This window comes from Meleagris gallopavo, chromosome 27 (genome assembly GCF_905368555.1).
Source record: "Meleagris gallopavo chromosome 27, MGAL_WU_HG_1.1, whole genome shotgun sequence".
NCBI lineage: Eukaryota > Metazoa > Chordata > Aves > Galliformes > Phasianidae > Meleagris > Meleagris gallopavo.
In genome coordinates this window covers 2,799,405-2,821,793 of record NC_139430.1, presented here as the reverse complement: position 1 = coordinate 2,821,793, position 22,389 = coordinate 2,799,405, and the positions used below count along the sequence as shown (strand labels likewise).

General features: G+C 54.8%; 1 protein-coding gene across 2 annotated transcripts in view; it reads right to left on the bottom strand.

Annotated features, from left to right (window-relative positions):
* The window catches only part of OTUD7B (OTU deubiquitinase 7B), a 36,527-nt gene extending 19,779 nt beyond the window's left edge, over positions 1-16,748 (bottom strand). The window contains exons 1-2 of one of the 2 annotated variants that reach the window (XM_085209584.1): positions 16,589-16,748; positions 1,632-1,780 (exon numbers count right to left, since the gene is read on the bottom strand). In XM_085209584.1, coding sequence (XP_085065710.1) covers positions 1,632-1,704 — 73 coding nt within the window. In that variant the 5' untranslated portion in view covers positions 1,705-1,780; positions 16,589-16,748. Of the gene's footprint in view, positions 1-1,631; positions 1,781-2,169; positions 5,220-16,588 lie in introns of those variants that run through there. The other variant, XM_085209585.1, reaches the window with a different exon arrangement.
* Positions 16,749-22,389: the final 5,641 nt, after the last annotated feature.

The window sequence follows — 22,389 nt, the reverse complement described above, 5'->3', positions numbered from 1 at the left end:
CCATGACGGAGGGGGCCTGCGGGCCGCCATGACGGAGGGGGCCTGCGGGCCGCCATGACGGAGGGGGCCTGCGGGCCGCCATGACGGAGGGGGCCTGCGGGCCGCCATGACGGAGGGGGCCTGCGGGCCGCCATGACGGAGGGGGCCTGCGGGCCGCCATGACGGAGGGGGCCTGCGGGCCGCCATGACGGAGGGGGCCTGCGGGCCGCCATGACGGAGGGGGCCTGCGGGCCGCCATGACGGAGGGGGCCGGCGGGCCGCCATGACGGAGGGGGCCTGCGGGCCGCCATGACGGAGGGGGCCTGCGGGCCGCCATGACGGAGGGGGCCTGCAGGCCGCCATGACGGAGGGGGCCTGCGGGCCGCCATGACGGAGGGGGCCTGCGGGCCACGAGCTGCTCTCCACATGCCCTGCCCTCAGACCCTTCCCCACCTCACAGTCATGCCTGCTGGGTGTCCAATTGTCTCACTTGAGCCTCTGGAAGAAGGAGGAACCAAGGCTCCTTCTGAAGCAAAGCCAAACTTGCACCATTACCTTTATTCCAAGGTTGAGAGGGTGATGGTACAGCTCAAGTATCACAGCAAGCATGGTCTTGAATCATGTAATTGCATTTCGGTTAAGCATGGACAAACTGCCAAATACAGCTTCCTCTGCTTCAAATGCAATGTTTCTGTCCTCCAGCATTTAGCACAGGCCAACATTTAGTCACCATCCTCTTGCCAACACAAACCTAAAGGCACCGCTTGCAAGAAAGCTTACAGCCCAAAAATTCAGACCTGGCGGCCTCTCCTTGCCTCTGCCTATAGCTACAAGCAGAAGGTGAAAAACCAATTATCTACAGCCTTGAAACTAAACACAGTCACTAAGGAGCGAGTTGCCCATCTTAAGCAGTTTTTGAGAAAATGTCAATATTGTGCTATGTTTTAAGGCAAACAAATACACTTTTAAGCAGGCAGAGTGCTGGAGAGCTGCCAGCATGGTGCGTGTTGAGGCTGCATACAGATGATGCAGCATTTTGAGGCTTCAGTTCCTGAGCGCTCGGTGACAGACTGACCCTGCTGACAGCAAGTGCCCCACGATGAGCCCTGGGTGCACTTCTGCGCAAGTCACCCTGCAAGGGCCGCAGCCAGGAGAGGTCACCGGCTCAGCAGCACGCAGCATGGATGGCCAGATACCAGCAAAACAGCAATTTATACTGGTATAATCACACCACCTTCACAAGCAGAACGAGATATACCAGTAAAAGTGCAGCTTTGCCTGTATAATTACCCCTTACTGCTTTGAAAACGCAGGCAGCCTTCAGAGCACTCGCTAGCAGCGATAGTGCTGCTGACAAGAAAAACCCCAAAGTTTTACTACCACTGCTGGCAGCGAACAACACGCAGGAACAGAAGCTGAATGAAGCAGTGCTGTGCTCCTGTTCAATGCGTTCTCCTTCCAAACATTTGAAATTCATTACCTGACGGCCGTGTAACAAGAAACCAGGGCAGAATTTCACCAGCAGCACTGTTGATGACACCAGCTGGACACCAACTTCCATCCTCACAGGTCCTCCCCACCCTTCCTGCGAGCCCTTTCCACACTCAGACCACACCAGCCTCCTCCCAGGTCCCATCCCCAGCCGTACGTACCTTCGAGCAGGTCTCTGGCCAGTCCTGGCTCTGCCCCTGTCGAGCGAACAAAATCCGACAGGACGATGTCCATATCCAAGGTTGTCTGCTCATGGATTCCTCCTGGCAGCTGGGGTCGGCAGCGCCCGGATCAGCACCTCGGCCTCAATCTAGAAATGAGACCAACAACACGTGTGACTCGCATTACAGACTACAAAATAATTAGCCTGGAGAGGCAGCTCGGGGCTGGCTGGGAACTATCCGATGGCAGGTGCCCCCTGAGGGGGGAAAGCCTTCCGCACGCAGCTAATTGTGCTCTAGGACTGCTGATTAATGGATCAATAACTGTGAGTAAAGCCAGGAGCTCCGCTGCCCCCACAGCCAGCCGGAGCGATGCTGCAGGTCCAGGTGTACCAAAGGCTCAGCAGCTTCAGGGTGAAAGTTCTCATCTCAAAGCATCTCAGGGCAGCTCCTCCTTGCAAAATCACAGGCAAAGAGCTAGGAGAAGAAATGAGTTTGCTCGGTAGCAGAAAACAGAAAGCTCCTCTCTCTTGCCCACCTGCACAGAGCGCTGCAGCCCTTCCCTGAGCAAAACGCTGTAATCAGGAGACGTTGCCTATGCAAAAAGAAACAAAAAACCTTTTCAGGCAAATAAACTCCTTTCAAAGGAACAGAACGGCACCACCGCAGCTCTCCAGGAAGAGGAAGCTCCCTGCACTTGACTTTAACCAGCACCAATGCCCTTTGCTAAAGCCTTCTTCACTCTGTGCAACTTGAAGAGCCCTTCAGCTCCACCTTGCAAAGGCAGCAATGGTGTGATTCAGTTTGAGGGAAACGCAAACCAGCTTGGCAGCCCCGGCTGTATTCCGTGAGATCTTCCTGCCCCTAAAAATCACCCAAGTCTTCACAAAAAGATCTCCAAAGCCAACACACCGCAAACCCCTCCAACAGCTGGGCTTCCCAGAAGGGAACAAAACTGACCAGTGCAAAGATGCATTATGTAAAACTTTTCCGTTTTAACAGGTCCGAAGATTTAGAAAGCCACACGTAGGTGTGTGCTCTTGCTGTGCATTCAAATCCTGATTTACTGCATTCCTCAGGGCAGAAACAGAGAGCAGCTCCACAGCAGCTTGGACCCAGCAAAGGTTCTGCGGCCTTTGGTTATAAAAGGTTATAAAAGAAAAAAAAAAACCCAACCCTCAGCTAACACAACCTGCTGGAAAATTCCTCCTAAGCTGAAAATTGGCACGTGAATAAGAGGGGAAAAAGTGTGTAAGGTGGGTAGGCAGAGCTGTCACCGCGTGGAGAGAAGGAGAGGAAATTTCAGCATTACAGGGAAGATGAAGAATCTCAGCCACTTTCCGAGCGCCTTAAAAACAACTCTTTACTGGACTATTCCTAAAGGTGGGCAAAACTCCCTCACAACACAAACCCCAGGCACAACAAGTGAAACACGCAAGCTGTAATCTGGAATTTCCTGGCTTTGTTGGTTAAATACCGTTAAATATCTTCCACGCTCTCTAATCATATTCTTATTAACTACACACATGCACAGAAAAGCTCCTGCGTGGTATTTAACACCGGAGCAATCTCGGGGCTGTTGTCACCCGAAGGCAATCCTAAAGCCATTCTGGCACAGAGCTCTGCAGTACCAGTGATGGAGAGGATCCCCCAACCACCGGGGAGAACCACGGGAGCAGCGAGTGGGGTTTCTCAGTGAAAATTCAGCATCACCGGAGGAAAAGGTAACTTCCTTCTGGTGGGTTCAGCACTTAGAAGCAAGGGGCCTTTCGGAAGGCAGAAGAAAAGAGCAGCGGCACAGCCCACGCCTGCTGACTCGTGGCATTTGCAGCTCCTCAGCAAACTCCCTCATGCACAAATATGTCGGCATCTCGGCACCGCAAGGCAAAACACAGATGGAAAACTCCAGGTCCAATGACACAGTAATGAACTGCCAGAGATTTACGGCGAGGGTTCATCCAAAGAAGCACCCTCTCCCCCTGTGCTGACTGTTAGCGATTGCTTTCTTTACAGCGAGCTTCTGCAAGCTTTTGGCATCGCCCTGGCACTGGGCAGGAGCAGCCCTGCAGAGATGTGGCTGCACAGGGAGCACAGTGCTGTGTGCTGCCTTTTGTTCCTCCTCTTCCTCTTCCTGCAGCTTCAAAGCCTGCTATGAGGGTGGGAAATTCACTGTGCTCATCCCTCCCACTGCACCAGGTAGGAAATGAAATCCAAAGAGATCTGCAACCGCAAGTGTTACAGAATCACAGGAGGCTGCCCCACAAAAACCAAAGTGTTTCAGGTGTCAGCACACCAAAATCCCCCCAGGAGTGCACACAGAGGCATTTATGACCCTGCGTTAAAACAGACAGCTTCCAGTGCTGGAGAGAATCCCTAAGTGAGCTTTTCTATATGATCTCTGCAACGCTTTGCAGGACACACAGGTGGGAATTACGCAAATTAAGCCTGAGCACTCATGCTTTAATCTCCCCTCAGAATCCCAGCTCTCCTCTGGCCCAACGCACAGACATCACCCCCAGCCCCCCAGGCACCGCTTTCCCTCTGGCACACAACCAGAACGGCACAAACATTTTGGAAATCGCTCATTTCCCCATCAGAACTACATCTGCACGTGGGCAAACTCCCCAAAGGTGGGTGAAGGCACGTCTGAGGAGCTCTTCCAGCCAACACGAGCAGCACGCAGCCCATCCTGGCTGTGCAAAGGATGGAGCAAGGAAAACCCTCCACAATCCAATACGTGAAATACAAATACTGCTGGAGCAGGAGGGACTGGAATCCCCCACCCAAGGCACACTCCACCTCTTACAGGTTCTTGAGATACGTTTGCACGTGGTGTATCACAGTTTTAACACACAGCTCTGTGACAGGTTTGAAACACTGCGGAAAAGCATGCCACAGGGTGTTACAGAGCTCGTTTCTGTACGCTATCCCACAGACACCTTATAATCAGCACGTACCAAGGGAATGCTGTTTTCAAAATACTTACATTTTAAGCCATTCCAGACAAAAATGCCACCAAAAGCACCGCTGCGTGCACCCCAAGTTCTCACTGCTTAACGTTATGTGCAAAGCAACAGCTGAACTCGGAGCATCCCACCTCCCACTGCTATCCACAGCGCTCCCGCGGAAGGAGAGCTTCCAAATTTCCCCATTTCCACTGGTGAAGAGCCAAAACCAAATTGCCTTAATTTGCAGAGACTCAAATTAGAACGATTCCCTGCACGCTACGGGAGGGAAGGGAGGAATTTGGCAGGCGCTGCCCTGCGGCAGGTGAGGAAAGGGTTGGAGAGGGCCAGGGGAGGGGTCTGCAGGTCTGCACCCCTCTAAGGTCCCCTCCTCACCCCTTTCAGGAATGGAATAAGGTCTCTCTGAGCTCAGAAGTGCTGACAAAGTGTACGTGGGAAGAAACCACCGTTACCAAATTCACTGTTTTCCTCCCAGTCCCTCACCTCTACGCTTTCCTGAGACATTGCCAAATCTCACCCATCCTAAACAGCTCTTCCTCATTTAATTTCATCACTGGGCTGCAGAGCAGAGAGCCACTAATATAAGATTTTGGAAAGCTGGCATGTTTTCCTTAATTGCATTTTCAGACATGCTGAAAAAAAAAAAAAAAAAAAAAAAAAAAAGAGCGGAGAGGATGCATCTCCAAGCTCTTCAAACCAATACAAATCTTCATCTGAGGGGAGAAAGCGTGGAGCCCCGCGCTCAGAGAGCTGCTGGCTGGCTGGCACAGACCAGGCGCAGTGAGGCTTTGCTATGGACTCCAAATTAAAACGGGTTTTTTATAATTTCAAGTCGGCCATCAAGTTTAAATACCAGGCAGGAACGCTTCCCAACAATCCTCCTGTTGTGATAAGGCCCTATCATCTCCTTCAAATCACTTTTTGGCTACAAGCAGGAGACTTTCTCACTGCTTTTGGCACTGACATCACCCTGCAGCCCAAACAGGGCAGGACCGGAGCTGGGATAAAGCAATCACAGCTGCCAGTCGTGCAGCACCTTGGGGTGATTGCTTTGCAAACAGCTTTCCGGGAGCAAAGCTTGGCCTATTACACACAGCCCACAGGCTACCTACCTGCCCTATCTTGGCAGCACGCTGGGAAGCGGCAGATATCCACATTTACAACAATTTGTCCAAGAAAAAACAGCCAGGTAAGCGTCACCTCAACTCGCTGAGCTTCTCGGAACTTCACGGAACTCCACTTCTTTGCAAAACGGCCGTGGTGGCACCACCCCCAGAGATGGGGATGCAAAGGCTCTGCCATGTGGGACCCGCATTCAGGGCTGGCCTCACACCAACGAGGCTTCGGATCCTTCCTGGACCATTTGCATAAAGGACTGGAACCGATCACTGGGAAAGCAAAGTGCCTCATTCACAGTGAAATCCGTGAGAAGATTGATATTTGAATAGGAGCACTGCTGCGCAGTGTACGACTGCACGTTGCTGCTGCACCCAGGCAGTCAAACCTCCCGCAACTGTTGGGAGCACAGGGAGCAAAGCAGCAGCGCAGGATCACACAGCACCCATCCGGACAGTGCAGCAGGGTGTCTGCCCACCTGTAGCCCCACTTCATGGGCAGAAGTTGCACCGTGAAACAGGGCAATCCCTGCACACAAACAGGAGCCGCAAGGATGCGGCGCTTTTATTTCCTCTCCTCGCATTCAGCTCTACCTTGAACTGTGGAAGCATGCACTTGTACGGCACCAACCCAGCTGACTGGGTTCAACAAAAGCAAGTGTAGGGTCTTACACCTAGGGAGGAATAATTGCATGCACCAATACAGGCTGGGGGATGAGCTGCTGGAGAGGAGCTCTGCAGAGAGGGACCTGGGCGTCCTGGTGGACGACAGGTCGGCCGTGAGCCAGCAGTGTGCCCTCGTGGCCAAAAAGGCCAATGGCATTCTGGGGTGCATTAAGAAGAGCGTGGCCAGCAGGTCGAGGGAGGTGATCCTCCCCCTCTGCTCTGCCCTGGTGAGGCCTCATCTGGAGTACTGTGTGCAGTTCTGGGCTCCCCGGTACAAAAAAGACAGGGATCTCTTGGGAAGAGTCCAGCGGAGGGCCACAAAGATGGTGAAGGGCCTGGAGCATCTCCCCTATGGAGAAAGGCTGAGTGAACCGGGTCTGTTCAGCCTTGAGAAAAGACGACTGAGAGGGGACCTGATCCAGGTTTATAAATATCTGAGGTGTGGCGGCCATAGCGGTGAGGCCAGGCTCTTTTCAGTGGTGCGTGGAGACAGGACGAGGGGAAACGGCCATCAGCTGCAGCACAGGAAGTTCTGCACCAATGTGCGTAAGAACTTCTGTAGGTGAGGTGACGGAGCACTGGAACGGGCTGCACAGGGGGTTGTGGGGTCTCCTTCTCTGCAGATATTCAGGTCTCGCCTACCTGTGCGACCTGTGTAGGGAACTGCTTTGGCAGGGGGTTGGTCTCGATGATCTCTGGAGGTCCCTTCCAACCCCTACAATTCTGTGATTCTGTGACTTCAGAACTCTTCTGCCCTCTGTCTCAGGTTCCTAGCTGCTATCTCAACTGCCTTTGCTGCTGCTTTCCAGCTTGCTTCCCCTCGGAGGCATTCCGCGATGCTGTCATCTCCTTATCCTTTAATGATAAGATCACGGGTATTAGAGCACCAGAGACAAGAGGTCACCGTCACATCGCTGCTCTTACGTCCGCGCTGACACAGACCCCAGCTGTCCCCCGTGATCCCGTGCCCAAACACAGCAACCTCAAAGTGACGAATTTGCTACTCAAGTCCGCGTTGGTTTTTTATTTGAAAGCTCTGTTTCCCTGCGCTCTAACACCATTCTCAAAGCTACGCAAACGGGCTCCTATCCAGCAGGCTGCAGAGCCACCTTCACTTTTCCTTCACACTTAATTTCCTTTACATTTTGTCTTCCGTGCTTCCATCTCCACAAATCACGCCGCAAACCTCCGAGTTGGTGGGAGGCTGAGCACCTGGATGCAACACCCGACGTGAGGATTATTCACCTTACAGCAGCCTGCTAAGAAGCTGCCCTCCACCAGAAAAACCGTGGAGCATTGAATCCACGGAGGGCTTTCATCTCAGCCACCCCTGATCACACACCCTCACCGTGCTTTTGTGGCTCTTCCGTCGGCATTCCACACCACAACAAGCCCAGAGCACCCAGCTGGGATGATGCCCCCTGCCTCTGCTGACAAACAAGTGACTCCCCAGCCCCAGTTTTGGGGAAGGAAACCCCAGGGGAGCGCGCACAGGACCAAAGCAAAGCCTCACACAACAAAGCTGATGTTTAACAACAAGCAGAAGGCCGAGTCCCAGGAGGCAGAAGGGTCCAAAAAGCTCCAGAAGAAACCAAACCTCACCCCTGCAGCAGCAGCAGCTTTGGCAGCTCAGCAGGAAACATCCACGAGGCACATGCAGACAGAGCCCCACTCCCCCACCAGTGGTGTTGATACCCTCTTTAAGCTGTGTGCGACTCCTCATTTAGAGACCACAATGTCCTCGTCTGTTCCGAATTCCTCAAGTTCAACGCCTCTTCTGCCGTGATGCAAGCCCTGAGCTATGTGAAACCGGAGCTGGCATCAGGCTGTGCGCTCCTCGTGCTTCCTAATTAAAAAACCTACGTTCAAAGTGATTGCTGGCAACTCTCAGACCTCAGGGTTACGCAGTTCTCTCCAGAATTCGCCAGATAAAACTGGAATCGGTGCTTCAGACAGCCAACCTCCCCCCATTCCAAACGCCTGTAGCCTTCGCACTCCATTCATACCTCCCCGGTCTCCCTGCAAAGGCCATAAAGATAAGAACTCAGCTAACAGCTCTGTGCAGCTCACACGGACCCCACGTGGCACACGTCCCCTCAGCTTCCCATCCTCCTTTTTCTTTAGGAACAGCACATTTGCAAGAGGAACTCCAGCCAACCTGCTCAGGTTGCTACTCCCACCTCCAGCACAGCACCCAGAGATGGAACCAGAAATGCTGAACTTCTGCCACGAAAGAATCATAGAATCATCGAATGGCCTGGGTTGAAAACGAGCACAACGTCCATCAGTTCCAACCCCCTGCTGTGTGCAGGTCGCCAACCACCAGACCAGGCTGCCCTGAGAATCCATGGGGTGCCATAAGGATCTATGGGGTGCCATAAGGACCCATAGAATCACTGACTCATAGAATGGCCTGGGTTGAAAACAAGCACAACGTCCATCAGTTCCAACCCCTGCTGTGTGCAGGTCACCAACCAGCAGACCAGGCTGCCATAAGGACCCACAGGGTGTCATAAGGATCCATAGGGTCCCATAAGGATCCATGGGGCACCATAGGGACCCATAGAATCATTGACTCATAGGATGACCTGGGTTGGAAAGGACCACGATGCCCACCAGTTCCAACCCTGTGCTGTGTGCAGGTCACCAACCAGCAGCCCAGGCTGCCCAGAGCCACATCCAGCCTGGCCTCGAATGCCTGCAGGGATGGGGATCCACAGCCTCCTTGGGCAACCTGTTCCAGTGCCTCCCCACCTCTGGGTGGAAAACTTCTCCTAACATCCAACCTAAACCTCCCTGGCTCACTTTAACTCCATTCCCCTTGTCCCATCACTTCCCACCCTCACAAACAGCCGTTCCCCTCCTGTTTATCCGCTCCCTTCAAGTACTGGAAGGCCACCATGAGCTCTCCCCGCAGCCTTCAAGCTAAACAAGCCCAGTTCCCTCAGCCCTTCCTCATAGGAGAGGTGCTGCAGCTCTGTGAGATGACAGCATCCAAAGACAGACCAGTGACGCCCCAGAGTGTGCCTGAATCCTTCACTTGGAGGGAAGCTGTCCTAAAGGCTCACCGTTTTTGAGGATGATGCTCCTACAGCGTCACCATGCCGCGCTGCTGCTGGACACAAATGCGGGCACAGGACAACGTTGCTACAGCCAAACCTCCAGGATTTCACGTATTTTTGAGCAGCCTGGCAGGAGGTCACACTTCACACAGGGGTATCTCCAGCTTCCAACACATCTCCCATGGACAGAAATGACTTTGTTAGGAAAAGCAAGAAATGCCTACCCCACAGGGATGTCACACACAATGCTTCTAAAAAGCCATCAACAGCCTAACGAAGGCTCGCTGTTACGAGGCACGGGGAGAACTCACAGCCTGGGTCTCAGCAGTGCTCAGTCAGCTATGGATGCCTCCCCGGCCCCACTGCCAGCACGTGGGAGCCTGCGCACCTCGGTGGGAAGAAACCCAAGAAACAGCCACAGTGCACCCACCTCGTGCACAGAGGAAAGATTCTGGTTGGGATTTCACATATTCACCTGCAAAAGAGCACGCTGCTTCAATCTAATAGCAGCCTAACGACGCCGCGCTGCTACGGCTGCCCGCCCCACCACGAGCCTCTATGGCTTCTGCTATCACAGCTTATAAGAGCCGTCCACAGCTGGATCAGCTCGGGTTGAAACGCGCACATCTAGCACCGTCCGCAGTCATTTCTCCTGGTAGCGGTGAAATAAGGCGGGGGTTTACGAGGCAATAAACCCAGCGCATCAGTAAGGTGTGTCTGGAGCTCCTCTGAACCACTGGTCGGTGGCGGCTGTCAGCTGTCACCGCTGCCAGAAGTCACAACGTCCTCCGCTCAGGGCTGAGCACCCCCTCACCGCAGGGATCAGAGCTCGGGCTGCTCACCGAACCCCAGTTCCCAGAATCACACAGAATCACAGAATTGTAGGGGTTGGAAGGGACCTCCAGAGATCATCGGGACCAACCCCCTGCCAAAGCAGTTCCCCACACCAGGTCGCACAGGTAGGCGTCCAGGCGAGACTCAAATATCTGCAGAGAAGGAGACCCCACAACCCCCTGTGCAGCCCGTCCCAGTGCTCCGTTGAACAGCCACCACTGACCCTGCCTGAAGCAGGGGAGGAGCGCTCGCACCAGCTGCTTTCCAGGAAGGCGTTCAGAAATAGGGACCTCTGGCACTGGAGCAAAGCAGCCGCGGGCCGAGCTGCTGCCCAGAGCTGCAAGCAGCGCCGGCACCAAACTCCTGTGTGCTCGGAGCTCCTGAAGGGGCTGGGTTTCAACACGGCACGGTTAGTCAAACACACCTCTGAAGAGCATGTTTTAAAGCGTATTAACCCAATTTCAACCATTTCGGGCTTTTCTTTTTTTTAATTGAAGATTTACATCAACAAACAACCCAAGGTGTAATGCAGTTCTCCTTGTATTTGCCTTCAGTAAGGTAGACTCCAAACAATGCTAAAACGTTCCTCATAAATTAGCCCCTCATCATCAGATGTTTCTAAAATGCCAAAGGCACCGAGTGCTGCTTAAATCAGCAAAAACAAGAGAAGAGGGTCGGTGAGCTGGCAGCAGCCTTCTGCTGCACGTGGGCATTTGGGGACAGAGCTCCGAGCTCCGGCACCCAACCCAGAGGTGCTGCACGGAATGCTTTCAGCCTGATTCACTGCTTTTTGCTGTCCTGCTCAGAAAGGACGGCTGAGTTCACTGCTGGAAAACCTCCCCTGTTTTGCTGTCGTGCCTGAACACGCCGTCATACTTCACAAGTGCGCTCCTCTGCTGGGAAGGCAGCGAGCCCTCGGTCTGAGCTCACATCACAGATGACTCCTGCATGAGAAAACCTCTCTATTTTTTTGCAAACAAACTCAGACTTCATACCCACAGCCCGAACACAGATTAATTCTCCTCGTCACCTCGCCGTGACGCAACGCCGCTCCGCTTCCAGGAGCTCCCTCTGCTTCCCGTGGCTCTGCTTGGCACCGAATCACGCCGCTCAGCGCGTGCCAGCTGCTTTATCGCTTATGTGCAAACACGAGAGGAAAGCACGGGGAGCAAACTCACAACGGCGTGCTGCTAAAACCTTCTGAACCACAAGCATTTGGGAGCCTTCCTAATTCAGCTTGCCTATGCAATAAGCTTTCCGAAGGCCAACCCTACGCAGACCGGCGGCGTGGCGTGAAATCTTCGCTTCCAGCACAAAAGCAAACGGAATGGAGAAAGAAATGAAACGCAGCAGTGCCAGAGATGGGCTCACACACCGACAAACCCACAGCCCAGCAGTGCACAGAACCCAACCCAGAGCTCCAGCACCACACCAGGCACTCGCAGGTCCCTACGTGTGGGTACAAACTCAAAGCAAAGCAAGAAACAGGTGTCTTCCATTGGGACTCGAGCATTTCCTGCTCGCTCCAGGCAGGACACAGTAACCAAAACTATAATAGGAAACTTCACAGTTCCAGCCCAAGGAAAACGTTTCCTTTTGCGTCAAAAGCAAATGTACTTCACTTTGCCTTTCGCTTTGGAACTCGGGCTTTTAAATCAACATCATAAGAGACAGCAACAACCGAAGAGGACTCTCAGCATCAAGTGCATTTGAATGCTCCCTTTGCAGTGCACATGTTTTGATTTTAAACCGAATTCGGGTTGGGTGGGTGTTCCCCAGCCTAGTTTCTGAACTCTGTTTGCTTAAGGTTGGGGCACGCTGACATCACGACGCCCTGCTGCACCCCGACAGCAGGGAGCCTTCGAGGCGATGCGTGCTCCCTAACGAGGAGGGAAATGAGTACAGAGAGAGAAAGGGCCGAGCAGAGCAGAACCACCCTGGGGCCCTTGGGAAGCAGCAGCAGATCCACACGATGGCTTTCTGTAGCCCGTTGTTTTAACGCAGGGGACAGCAGCAGCAAAACCTTGCACGGCACTCTGCGTGACACTCCAGACTCCAGCACCTCACCTGCAGGCTCTTCTGCTTCTCAGCAAGGCGGTGCTGTGCTCTGCCCACCGCACGCAGGGCCGGAGCGGAGCCCTGCTTCCAGGGCAGCGATGCAATGGTGCGATTACGCCGTGAGTCACACGCAGTTGGAACTATAATAAGCTCGATCCACAAACAGCATTTCTCGCTCAGTCACCACACCCATAGAAACAGAGAGTGAAAGCCATGCATCCCAACCCACAGCCAGGACGGCTGCATCTACTGCTGGCTCAGACCTTTGCTCTTCCAGGCAGGGAAACAACACGTGCAAAAACGTGACCATGTCTGCCTCTACCCGAATCCTTCCAAAACCAGGCTGCGACAGGCAGCGAGGAAAATTAGGGGTCTGATCATCTGTGTGAAGGCTGAAGGGCCAGACACCCATCTGTTCACTTTCCCTGTGTGAGGCTACTCCCGGGCTGACATCGCAGTGAGCACACGGACCTGGCACACGCACCAGTGCTTACAGCTCTAAGGAGTCTGCAGTGCCTCCAAAAGTACCAAAGGTAAAACGTTTCCCACCGAAAGCTCACGTAAAACAAGGTGAGCGTCAGAGAAAAGGCACCGAAGCAAAGCAGCCTGCAGCTCCCTGCGTTCTCCATGCAGGATGCAACAGCAGCTCTGGTTTGGCTTTTTGAGTCAGCACGACTCCCAGATGCTGAGCGGGGAGGGGGATGCATCTGCTCCCCCATGGCAGATGCAGGGACTGTGTGACCACTCCCTGCCCCAACCAGACCAGGCAAATTAAGAGAGACCACAGGAAGAAATGAAAAGGAAACAAGGGAAAATAATTAAGCATACCTCTGCTTCGTCACTTGTCTGTTTCAGAACATAATGGGGGGAAAAAGAGATAATAAAAATCAAGCACGCTTAACCAAATAAACACTCCACTGGAAATGGATTCAACTCACAGCGCAGGGAAGATGGACCGTGGGATTCGAGATGGTAACTTTAAGGGGTTTTAATTTTCTCCTCCAAAGTACTTTGGTTCCTCTGGGTGAAAGCCAGCATGCTGAGTGCTAATTCACAGAATCATAGGGGTTGGAAGGGTTTGTCTCCTTTAAAAGCAGCGCGTGTAAAACAAAGCCATCACCACACACCTGAGGCATCCACCAAAGCCATCTCAAGCTTTTGCTCGTAAATATGACTGGATAACCACACTACGAAATGCACTCCAGGCCTAGTGATGCTGGTAAAGGACTCAGGGCCCAGACCCAGACGCCCGCTGCTCTGCTGCCAGCGAGGAACCACCCCCCCGTTCCTGCCCTGCTTTACAAAGCTCCTGCAGAAGTTCCCCACGGCTGCAGCAAGGCAGCAAACCCAGGTCTGAGCTTTGGGACCTCTAAAACAAAAATCTGCCCCAAGCTGCATGGAGCAGCGCTCAGCTCTGACGCAGAGCACAATGCAGGCTGCTCGCCTTGCCCTGCCCCGTGCCCTCTGCAGCCTGGGTGCAAGCCCTGCCCACGGGAAAGGCTCGTGATGCAACCCAAGGCAAGCCAGGCAGGACTTCAGTGTCTTAAGCAGCCCACACCTGTGCTGACCAAGCCCTGCTCTTTACTCGCTAAGCCTTATCAGAATAGCTACCAGCAAAATAAGCTACTCACATGGCTGTGCTCCAAGCAAGCGAGATGGAAAGCGAGGCAGAACTAACACAGATGTTTGTTCTTGTGATGTGAGGGGCAGGCTGAGGTCGGGTGGGTGCAGCACTGCGCTTTCTGCTCGGCACAGCCGTGTCTGAACCCAGATTTCCTGGGTCGTGAAGCCTTGGAAGCCTCCGCAGGACTGCGGATCTCTGGCACAATCTGTGCTGCTCCACGACAGCACGCTGTCCTCTGACAGAGGGAAAAAGCTTTCTTAAAAATAAAATAAAAATAAAAAAATAAAAATGCTGTTGCTGAAGAAATTCAGAGCATGAGGACAGCAGCAGTTAAGCAGGAGTCACACTTTACAAACCTTTGTTACAACTGTTTTCATATGCTTAGCTTCTCTTAGGAGAGAGCTTTACCCTATTTTCATGGGTTACAATCACCTGCGTTCCTTTGCTCTAAATACAGCTGTACTAATTTCAACGTCCAGATGATTCTAAAGCTTGAGCTGCAGAACACCGAGGTGCAGCAGGGGGACGGAGCCTCAAAGCCACACGGACGTCAGCTTCCAACGTGGACGGAGCGGATCCGTTACCTCCGCAGCATTGCTCTGCATCCATTCCTCTTTTAAGGGGGTTTGTACTTTCCAGGTTAAATTCCAACCCCAGCCTTTCTATTTCCAAACAGCCCTCAAAGCAAAGCAAGGGCTCACACACAAGTGCCCACAGCAGTGCCCCAACACAGAGCTGCTCAGCACCAACACTCCCACGAGCTGCAGGATGACCCATCAGAGCTCCCTTCCTGCAGTAGCCAAACACGAGGCACGTACCTAAAACAAACACGTGGAAACTCAGCCTGAGACGAACGCACCTGCTGAAATCAGGCCGTAACTATTTCCAGCCCAGAGCCAGGCTCCGCAGGGCCGAGCGCTTTGCTCCCAGGGGCTGCAGGCAGGCAGAACCCCTGCACAGCAGGCACAGCTGCTTCCTCCCCCATTGAGCCTCCGTGTCAGTATCAGACACCTGAAAAGAGGGGTTTGCAGTCTGCAGCACGGTCAGAGCCGAGGCACTTGTTGGAGGGACGCTCCCTGCCCACGCTGGGCAACGTCACATCGCGCCGTCACTGCGAAGCACTGAGCAGCAGATATGGGACCAGCAGCTTTGGGAAGTTTCTCAGCTGCCAAATGCAGCAGAATAAAGGCCATCGGCTCCTGCACCATCTCCTCTCAATGCTCCCACTGTCAGCTTCCTTTTTCAGCAGGAAAAAGCCGTGCAGATAAAACACATTAAGCATCACTTCTGGCGGCCCACACCACGCACAACTTCAGACCACGTCTCATGTCACCACCTCAACTGCTGTCCTCACACTCCTTTGGAACAGCAGCTTTGTCATGCCGCAACTATTGCCCCAAGGCCAGGCTGGACGTGGCTCTGGTGCTTGTGGCAGGGGGGTTGAAATTAGATGATCTTTGAGGTCCTTTTCAACCCAGGCCGTTCTATGATCCTGTGAAGTTTGCCTTTACAATCAGTGCTGTGAGGCACTGGGCTTTAACAGCTTTTCCTTAAGAAGCATGAAATCCCAAGCAGCTGTGCTATCAGCATTTCACACTACGGCATGCTGCTCTCCTGAGGTCAGCGGGGGCCAAACACTGTGTGAGGCACAGGACGACGGAAACCCAGTGCTGGGAGCCCAGCGCTCCAGGAGCCCACAGCCCAGCGCTCCAGGAGCCCACAGCCCAGCGCTCCAGGAGCCCACAGCCCAGCGCTCCAGGAGCCCACAGCCCAGCGCTCCAGGAGCCCACAGCCCAGCGCTCCAGGAGCCCACAGCCCAGCGCTCCAGGAGCCCAAATCAGCAGCACCAGCTCCGACAGCACCGAGCTCAGCCACGCTGAGAGCTGGGAACACACGCTGTGCTCGGACAGAAGAAATCCAGCACTGTCAGCAGCCCGGCGCAAACAACTCCAGCCACCACGTTTGGACTTTTCCAGCTCCGTGCCCGAAGCTGACGACAGCACCGTTATTAACAAACCGCCCTGCGATTCGAGGCTGAAAAACCCGAGCCAGGTTGTCGCGCCGTGCCATCCGTGCCCACGCTGACGGCAGCCCCGGTTCCCGCCCGTCCGTCACCGCGGGATCCCTGCGGGCGCCGGGACTCAACCTCGCCGACCGGCGCCCTGCGGTGACCGGGCAGGAGGCGGTTCTCCTCCCGAGCTCACGGCCATTTATTTCCACTCTCCCGTCCTTCGGGCCCGGCGGAGCCCAACGCCGGCAGCGGCCGCAGGAAACGGCGGAACCGCGGAGCCGCGCGGGTTTCCAGGATCCAGGGAGCGACGAGGCCGCGCGGCCGAGAGCGGCGGAAAGCAACAGAGCGCCGTTCTACGGGACGGGCGCGGCACCGCCCGCGCCCACCGACGCTCCGTCCCGGCTCTGCGGGGCCGCCCCCAGCCGCCGGGGATCGGCGACGGCGCGCCGGGTCCCTACGCCCGAAGCGTCGCTAACGGCTCCGGGGGGAGCGGCTCCGGCGCCGGGCCCCGCCCGGGATGACCCCCCACGGCCCCCCGACCCAACGGCGGCCCCGAGGCCGCTCCGCCGAGCCCGGCCCGGCCGCGAAGAAAACTTTCCCGAGCGCGGCGCCGGGGTTTACCTGCGAGCGGCTCCGTGGCGCTGTGCCGCCGCCGAGGCCGCGCTCCCGGAGGGGCGGGAGGGGAGGGGACGGGGGGGAAGGGGAAGGGAGCGCGGTGCCGCCGCCGCCCGCCCGGAACGCCGCGCCGCCCCCGTTCCCGCCCGGAACGCTTTCGGGGGAGCACGCGGGGCGCCGGACCAATGGCGGCGCGACGCGGCCCCGCCCCGCCCGCACGGCGCATGCGCGGAGCAGGATTGGGCGGGGACGGGGCCGAACGGGTGGGTGCTGGAGTTGTGCTGCGCGCGTGGAGCCGTGGGCGCGTAGGGGGTCTGTGGCCCCTGTGTGCGGGGCCTTCGTGGGCTCTGCGTTGCTGTGCGGGACCTGTAAACCTGGGTGGGGTCCGTACGGGGCCTGAGTGGACTCGCTGTTCTCATGCGGCTGTATCCCCTGCGTGGGGCCTGTCCCCCTATATAGAGTCTGTGTGGGTCCTGTACCCCTGTATAGAGCCTGTTGGGACCTGTACCCCTGTATAGAGTCTGTGTGGGTCCTGTACCCCCATACAGAGCCTGTGTGGGTCCTGTACCCCTGTATAGAGTCTGTGTGGGTCCTGTACCCCCATACAGAGCCTGTGTGGGTCCTGTACCCCTGTATAGAGTCTGTGTGGGTCCTGTACCCCCATACAGAGCCTGTGTGGGTCCTGTACCCCTGTATAGAGTCTGTGTGGGTCCTGTACCCCCATACAGAGCCTGTGTGGGTCCTGTACCCCTGTATAGAGTCTGTGTGGGTCCTGTACCCCTGTATAGAGCCTGTTGGGACCTGTACCCCCATACAGAGCCTGTGTGGGGCCTGTACCCCTGTATAGAGCCTGTTGGGACCTGTACCCCCATACAGAGCCTGTGTGGGGCCTGTACCCCTATGTAGAGCCTGTGTGGGGCCTGTCCCCCTGTATAGAGCCTGTGTGGGTCCTGTACCCCTGTATAGAGCCTGTGTGGGTCCTGTACCCCCATACAGAGCCTGTGTGGGGCCTGTACCCCTGTATAGAGCCTGTGTGGGGCCTGTCCCCCTGTATAGAGCCTGTTGGGACCTGTACCCCCATACAGAGCCTGTGTGGGGCCTGTACCCCTATATAGAGTCTGTGTGGGTCCTGTACCCCTATGTAGAGCCTGTGTGGGGCCTGTCCCCCTGTATAGAGCCTGCGTGGGGCCTGTCCCCCTGTATAGAGCCTATGTGGGGCCTGTACCCCTTTATAGAACGCACAACACTGGCAGGGAGTTCCCACTCCTCCCCATTCTGATTCTCACAGAGGTTCCTGTGTCTGCCAGAGCAACCCACAGCCCACGGCCCTGCTGAGCTCCCCAGCCCCAGTCTGTGTGCTGTGCCGTGGGGCAGCTGAGTGGGCTGAGGCACGGTGCATGGCAGGCAGCACAGCCCTGCTGCTACGTGCCTCACATTCCCCGTGCTGTGGGTGCTTGCGGCCAAGGGCAAAGCACGCTGAAAATGTGCCCTGGTGCTGCTGGTCAGAGCTGGGAGGACGCGTCCTCACAGAGCCGAACCAGGAGGTTTGGTGACACTCGTGCCACTTGCGCGCTCCAGTTCTGCCCTGCTGCAGGAGCCTCCAGCTGGGACTTTTGCTGCTCTGGTTCATCTCTCTCCATACACGTTTTCCTGGTGCAGCACAGGATGGACACCGGGGAGCGGGGCTGGCGAAGGTCGGTGGCGAACCCCCACATGGGGCCCATCATGTGCGGGATTCAGCTGATCCCGGCACTGAATCACAGCCTTTGTTCTCCACCAGCAACCTAGCGTTGTTTATGTCTCTCACAAAAGGATTGTTTATCGGGTCGGGCACAGAAAAGTCCTGTAAAGAAAGAACGCACTGTGCCGTGGAGTCCCAGTCCCAGGAGCCTTCCCCATCACCCCTCACTGCAGTGTCTGTTTCTGAGTGCCCCTCGTGTCCCAGTGCAATCAATAGCAATGGTGTGGCAAAAAGTCCTGCTGCCTGTGCAGGTTTTGTGTCATCCTCCTCCTGTGCCGTTTCTTTCCAGCTGCTTGCAGCAATGCTGACAGGTCAGCAAGGCAGAGTGTCACATGAAAATGAAATCTTCCCTCTTTTCTGCCAGTTCCAATTTAAACTTTCCAGTTCCCACAGCTGGGATAACTGACTTTGTCAATGAATTTGCTTCTGTAGTGCCACCGACAGAAGAGAGGAACGAGGCCTCCGCAGCTCTCATCAGTGATGCTGGCACTGCTCAGCTAGCCAAAACCTGGCTGGGATGCTGACACAGAGACACTGGCCGCCTGGGCTGCTGACCCAACTACAGCCACTGCTGAACAGCCCACGACCTGAGGAGAAGCTGGCCTGAAGGAAAGGCTGAAATGCTGGGATTGCAGAGTGCCACCGCACCAGCTTGTCTGAGCCCGTCGAGCTCCCATCGTTTGCCAGCCAGCAGCCTTCCTTGTGCCTTCTCCTGGGCAGCCTCTCTCGTGCTTAAAGGATGTCCCTGCCAGCAGCTGACAAGTGGTTCCTTCAGGCTTTTCCCTTTCCTTGTTTTGCAGAGAGCCCACCGAAGTCCTCCTCCAGGACTGAGGTTGCAGTGCTCTCAGTCTGCAGACTCCTCAGTCTCCCCATTTCTCTGTTCGTTAATGCTTTTCTCACATGGGTGGATAAAGATTCTCTTCTTGCTCTTCTCCGCTGCCAAACACCCGTGCACCCTGCTCCCGGCCAGGACTTCTTGCAACCACACACTGCACAAGAAGCAACAAGAACTTCTGCAGACAAAGGCAACTGAGCAGCTCAGCTCCTCTCTCCTGCAGCAATCCAGCTGCAGAGTCCAGAGGCTGCTATCCCACGTCCTCCAGCGACTGCGCTCTGTTCCACTTACCTGTATGGAGCCTATTCACCTCAGTGCTTTTCCTGGCACTGCTCTTCCAGGCACGCGACCGTCTGCTCCCAAACGTCGATCCCGATTTCATCCAATGCTGTGACCCCGCCGCTGCAATTCGGAGTCTCCGTGGAGCAGCACCGTCCCAGGATGCTGCCAGACATCCAGCAATCACAGCCACTTCCGTCAGCGGATGCGAAACTTGGAAGTGCAGGACAGTCCTTAAAATACAGCCTGGCACCTGGGTGGGAATTGGGCCTGGCTGCAAAATGCAGAGCAAGGAAAGTGCTTTTTGGAGGAGGGTGCAGGCAGCAGGCGTGAGTCTGCCGAGATGACTCGATCCCACTGGGATCCAATCTGATTTTGTCAGTGCGGTGCTCTCAGCGTGGGGCACAGTGATGAAGGGTGACAAATGCTTTCCCAGCAGTTTGGCAGATGACTTAAAGTGACATTACTGCAGTGTCACCTGCACAGCAGTGCTGTTTGGAGGGGCTCTGACTCTGTACAACCCTGAGAGAAACTGGTGTGAGCCCACAGCCTGGCTGCTGCTTTGCCCATCCTGCGTGCAAAAGCAATCCTTAGCAGAACGCAGGTCTGCACCCGGGGTACTAACACAAAATGAATGGTGAGAGCGTGGCAGCTTCCAAATTTGCTCACCTTCTGCCCTGCTAGGGTGGCAGGAATGGCAGAATGCCATCCCTGATGCCAGACGCCGCGGCCCTTTGAAGGACAGTAAGGTTCCCTTCTTGCTCTCGCCGTGGTGCCATCACTCTTCCAGCAGCACGATGACAAAGCTGCTGGAGTCTCAGCCACCGACACCAGCTCTGCCCTGCCCACCCCAGCCCTCCTGGGTCTGTTTATGGATTTTATTTTACTTTTTCCCATTTGGATGAAAGCTTTCTCAGAATTTCCTGGCTGGAAATCTCACAGCAGCTCCTGCACGAGTCGCTCGTCAGGTGCCAGATAAATAATAGTGCTTTGCACTTCTAAAGAGCCTTTCATCTGAGGATTTCAGAGGACTTCACATACGGTGATGCATCAGCCCTTCCAACAGGACCTGGGTTTACCCGTTCACTTTATAAATGTGGGAGCAGCCCTCAGTTCTGGGAGGTTTATGGACCCTTTGCATTCCCAATGTGTCAGCTGCAAGGTTGGTGGAGGACAGAGGGATTCCCAACATCCAGCCCCAACGTGCCGTAGCAGAAAGTAAAAACGTCACTCTGCACAGCCCAGTGCCAGCTGCTGCTGTGAAAGTGCGAGGTCTGAGCATCACCTTGTGTTACCCTCCTCAGAGCACGAGCAAAGGAATGCTGCAGATAAACTGCTTTCTCTTTCTTTGCGATGAAAGCGGAGCCTTCGACTGGTTGTTTGGGTTTCAGCTGGATCACTGTCAGAAATCGTGGAAGAGAGAAAAAGATGCAGGAAAATGGAAGAGTGAGGCAGTGCTGGCAAGAGCTTTGCTTTGGGAAGCCCCAAAGGAGAAATCTGAGCTGACTCTGGGTTTGGATGGACTTGGTGCACCCGTGAACGGTTCGGTTTTGTGAACCCAGCTGGGGTGGACTGTCTGGTTTTGAATGCCTTGAAAATTCAAACAAACAAACAAACAAAAACCAAAACCCCACACATTTTAAAACAAATTAAAAGCCCATAGAAACAGGAAATGGAAGCCTTGGGTGACATTTGTCTTGGATACTGAATTTTACCACCCCTTCTCTAAAGAGCAAGGAAGACAAAATGCGTACGTGGGGTCTCTGGCTTTTGGCATGGAAGCCTCTGCTGGCTGATGCTGCTGTCGAGCCCCAGGTGCCCTCCCTGAGGCTCACGCTGAGTTTGCTCCCTCGTGAGCACCACAAACCAGTGCTGCTCCCCGGCCTCAGTACAGCCACGCTGCTCTGGGAGCAGTCTCCAAGAGCTCCCAGGTGATGAAAGGCTTTTCTTGCCTTAAAACTCCCAGGCTTCTGAGCTTCCAAACTCTTCCAGCTCCGCAGCAGTGATCCTCACTCCTCTGACAGCAAGGAGCATCATCACACAATGGGCAAAACAGGTTTTCTGCTTCTTCTGAAGCTTCAGACGTCGATCATCAGCAGAAGAAATAGGCAATGTGTCCTATTTCCCCAGCACGGCACGGGGTACCAAAGCAAAGCTAAAAGCCTGCCATCCTTCCAGCATCCCCAGCAGCCTGACAGCGTGACAAGGCAGCACCTTGTGGCACTTTGCATCACGGGTGCGAAGGGAGATTAAAGTACAGCCCCGACTGAGTGCAACGACTGGCCTGGATTTGCTGGGGGACGTTAGGATACAGCAGTCGAGTGCCATAAAGAGGATAAGGGATTGGAGTCGGCGAGGATAAAGACAGAGGAACAGATGGTGAGCGCTGCCAAGACGCCGGAGAAGTGAGCCCAAGACATGGGCTGCTGTTGGCAGTGCTCATCTCAGCAGCAAAGAGAAACGGGGGACAACAGGGCCTGGGGATTTGGGGCACTTTCAGCTTCACTTGGCCTTGAGCAGTTGGCTCTGACTGACTTGTGAACATGTCTTAAAGGTGATGAAAGGCTTTTCTTGCCTTAAAACTCACTGGAGTTTTTCCAAAATTGCATGCAGTGGCCAATTAACTCCACGTAATTGATGTATGTGTAGTGTTTCCAAAAGGCAGTCGCTGAGGTTCTGGACCCAAAAGCACCTTTGGTCTTTTTTTTTTTTATGTTTCCCCCCATCACTGTTAAAAGGAGAAGCACAATAAGATCATGAAAAAATAATGAAGTGAACCACTGCACATAATGAAGTGCACTCATTTTCCAAGGGCAACAGGAAAGCACAGGACTCGCTGTAGGCCAGTGAATAGGCACAGAAATGGTTCCCAAGGCAGTTAAAGGAGTTGCTTTTATTTTCTGGATGGGGACCGGTGCGAGGCAAATACATTGCTTCCTGTTCGTGGCAGAG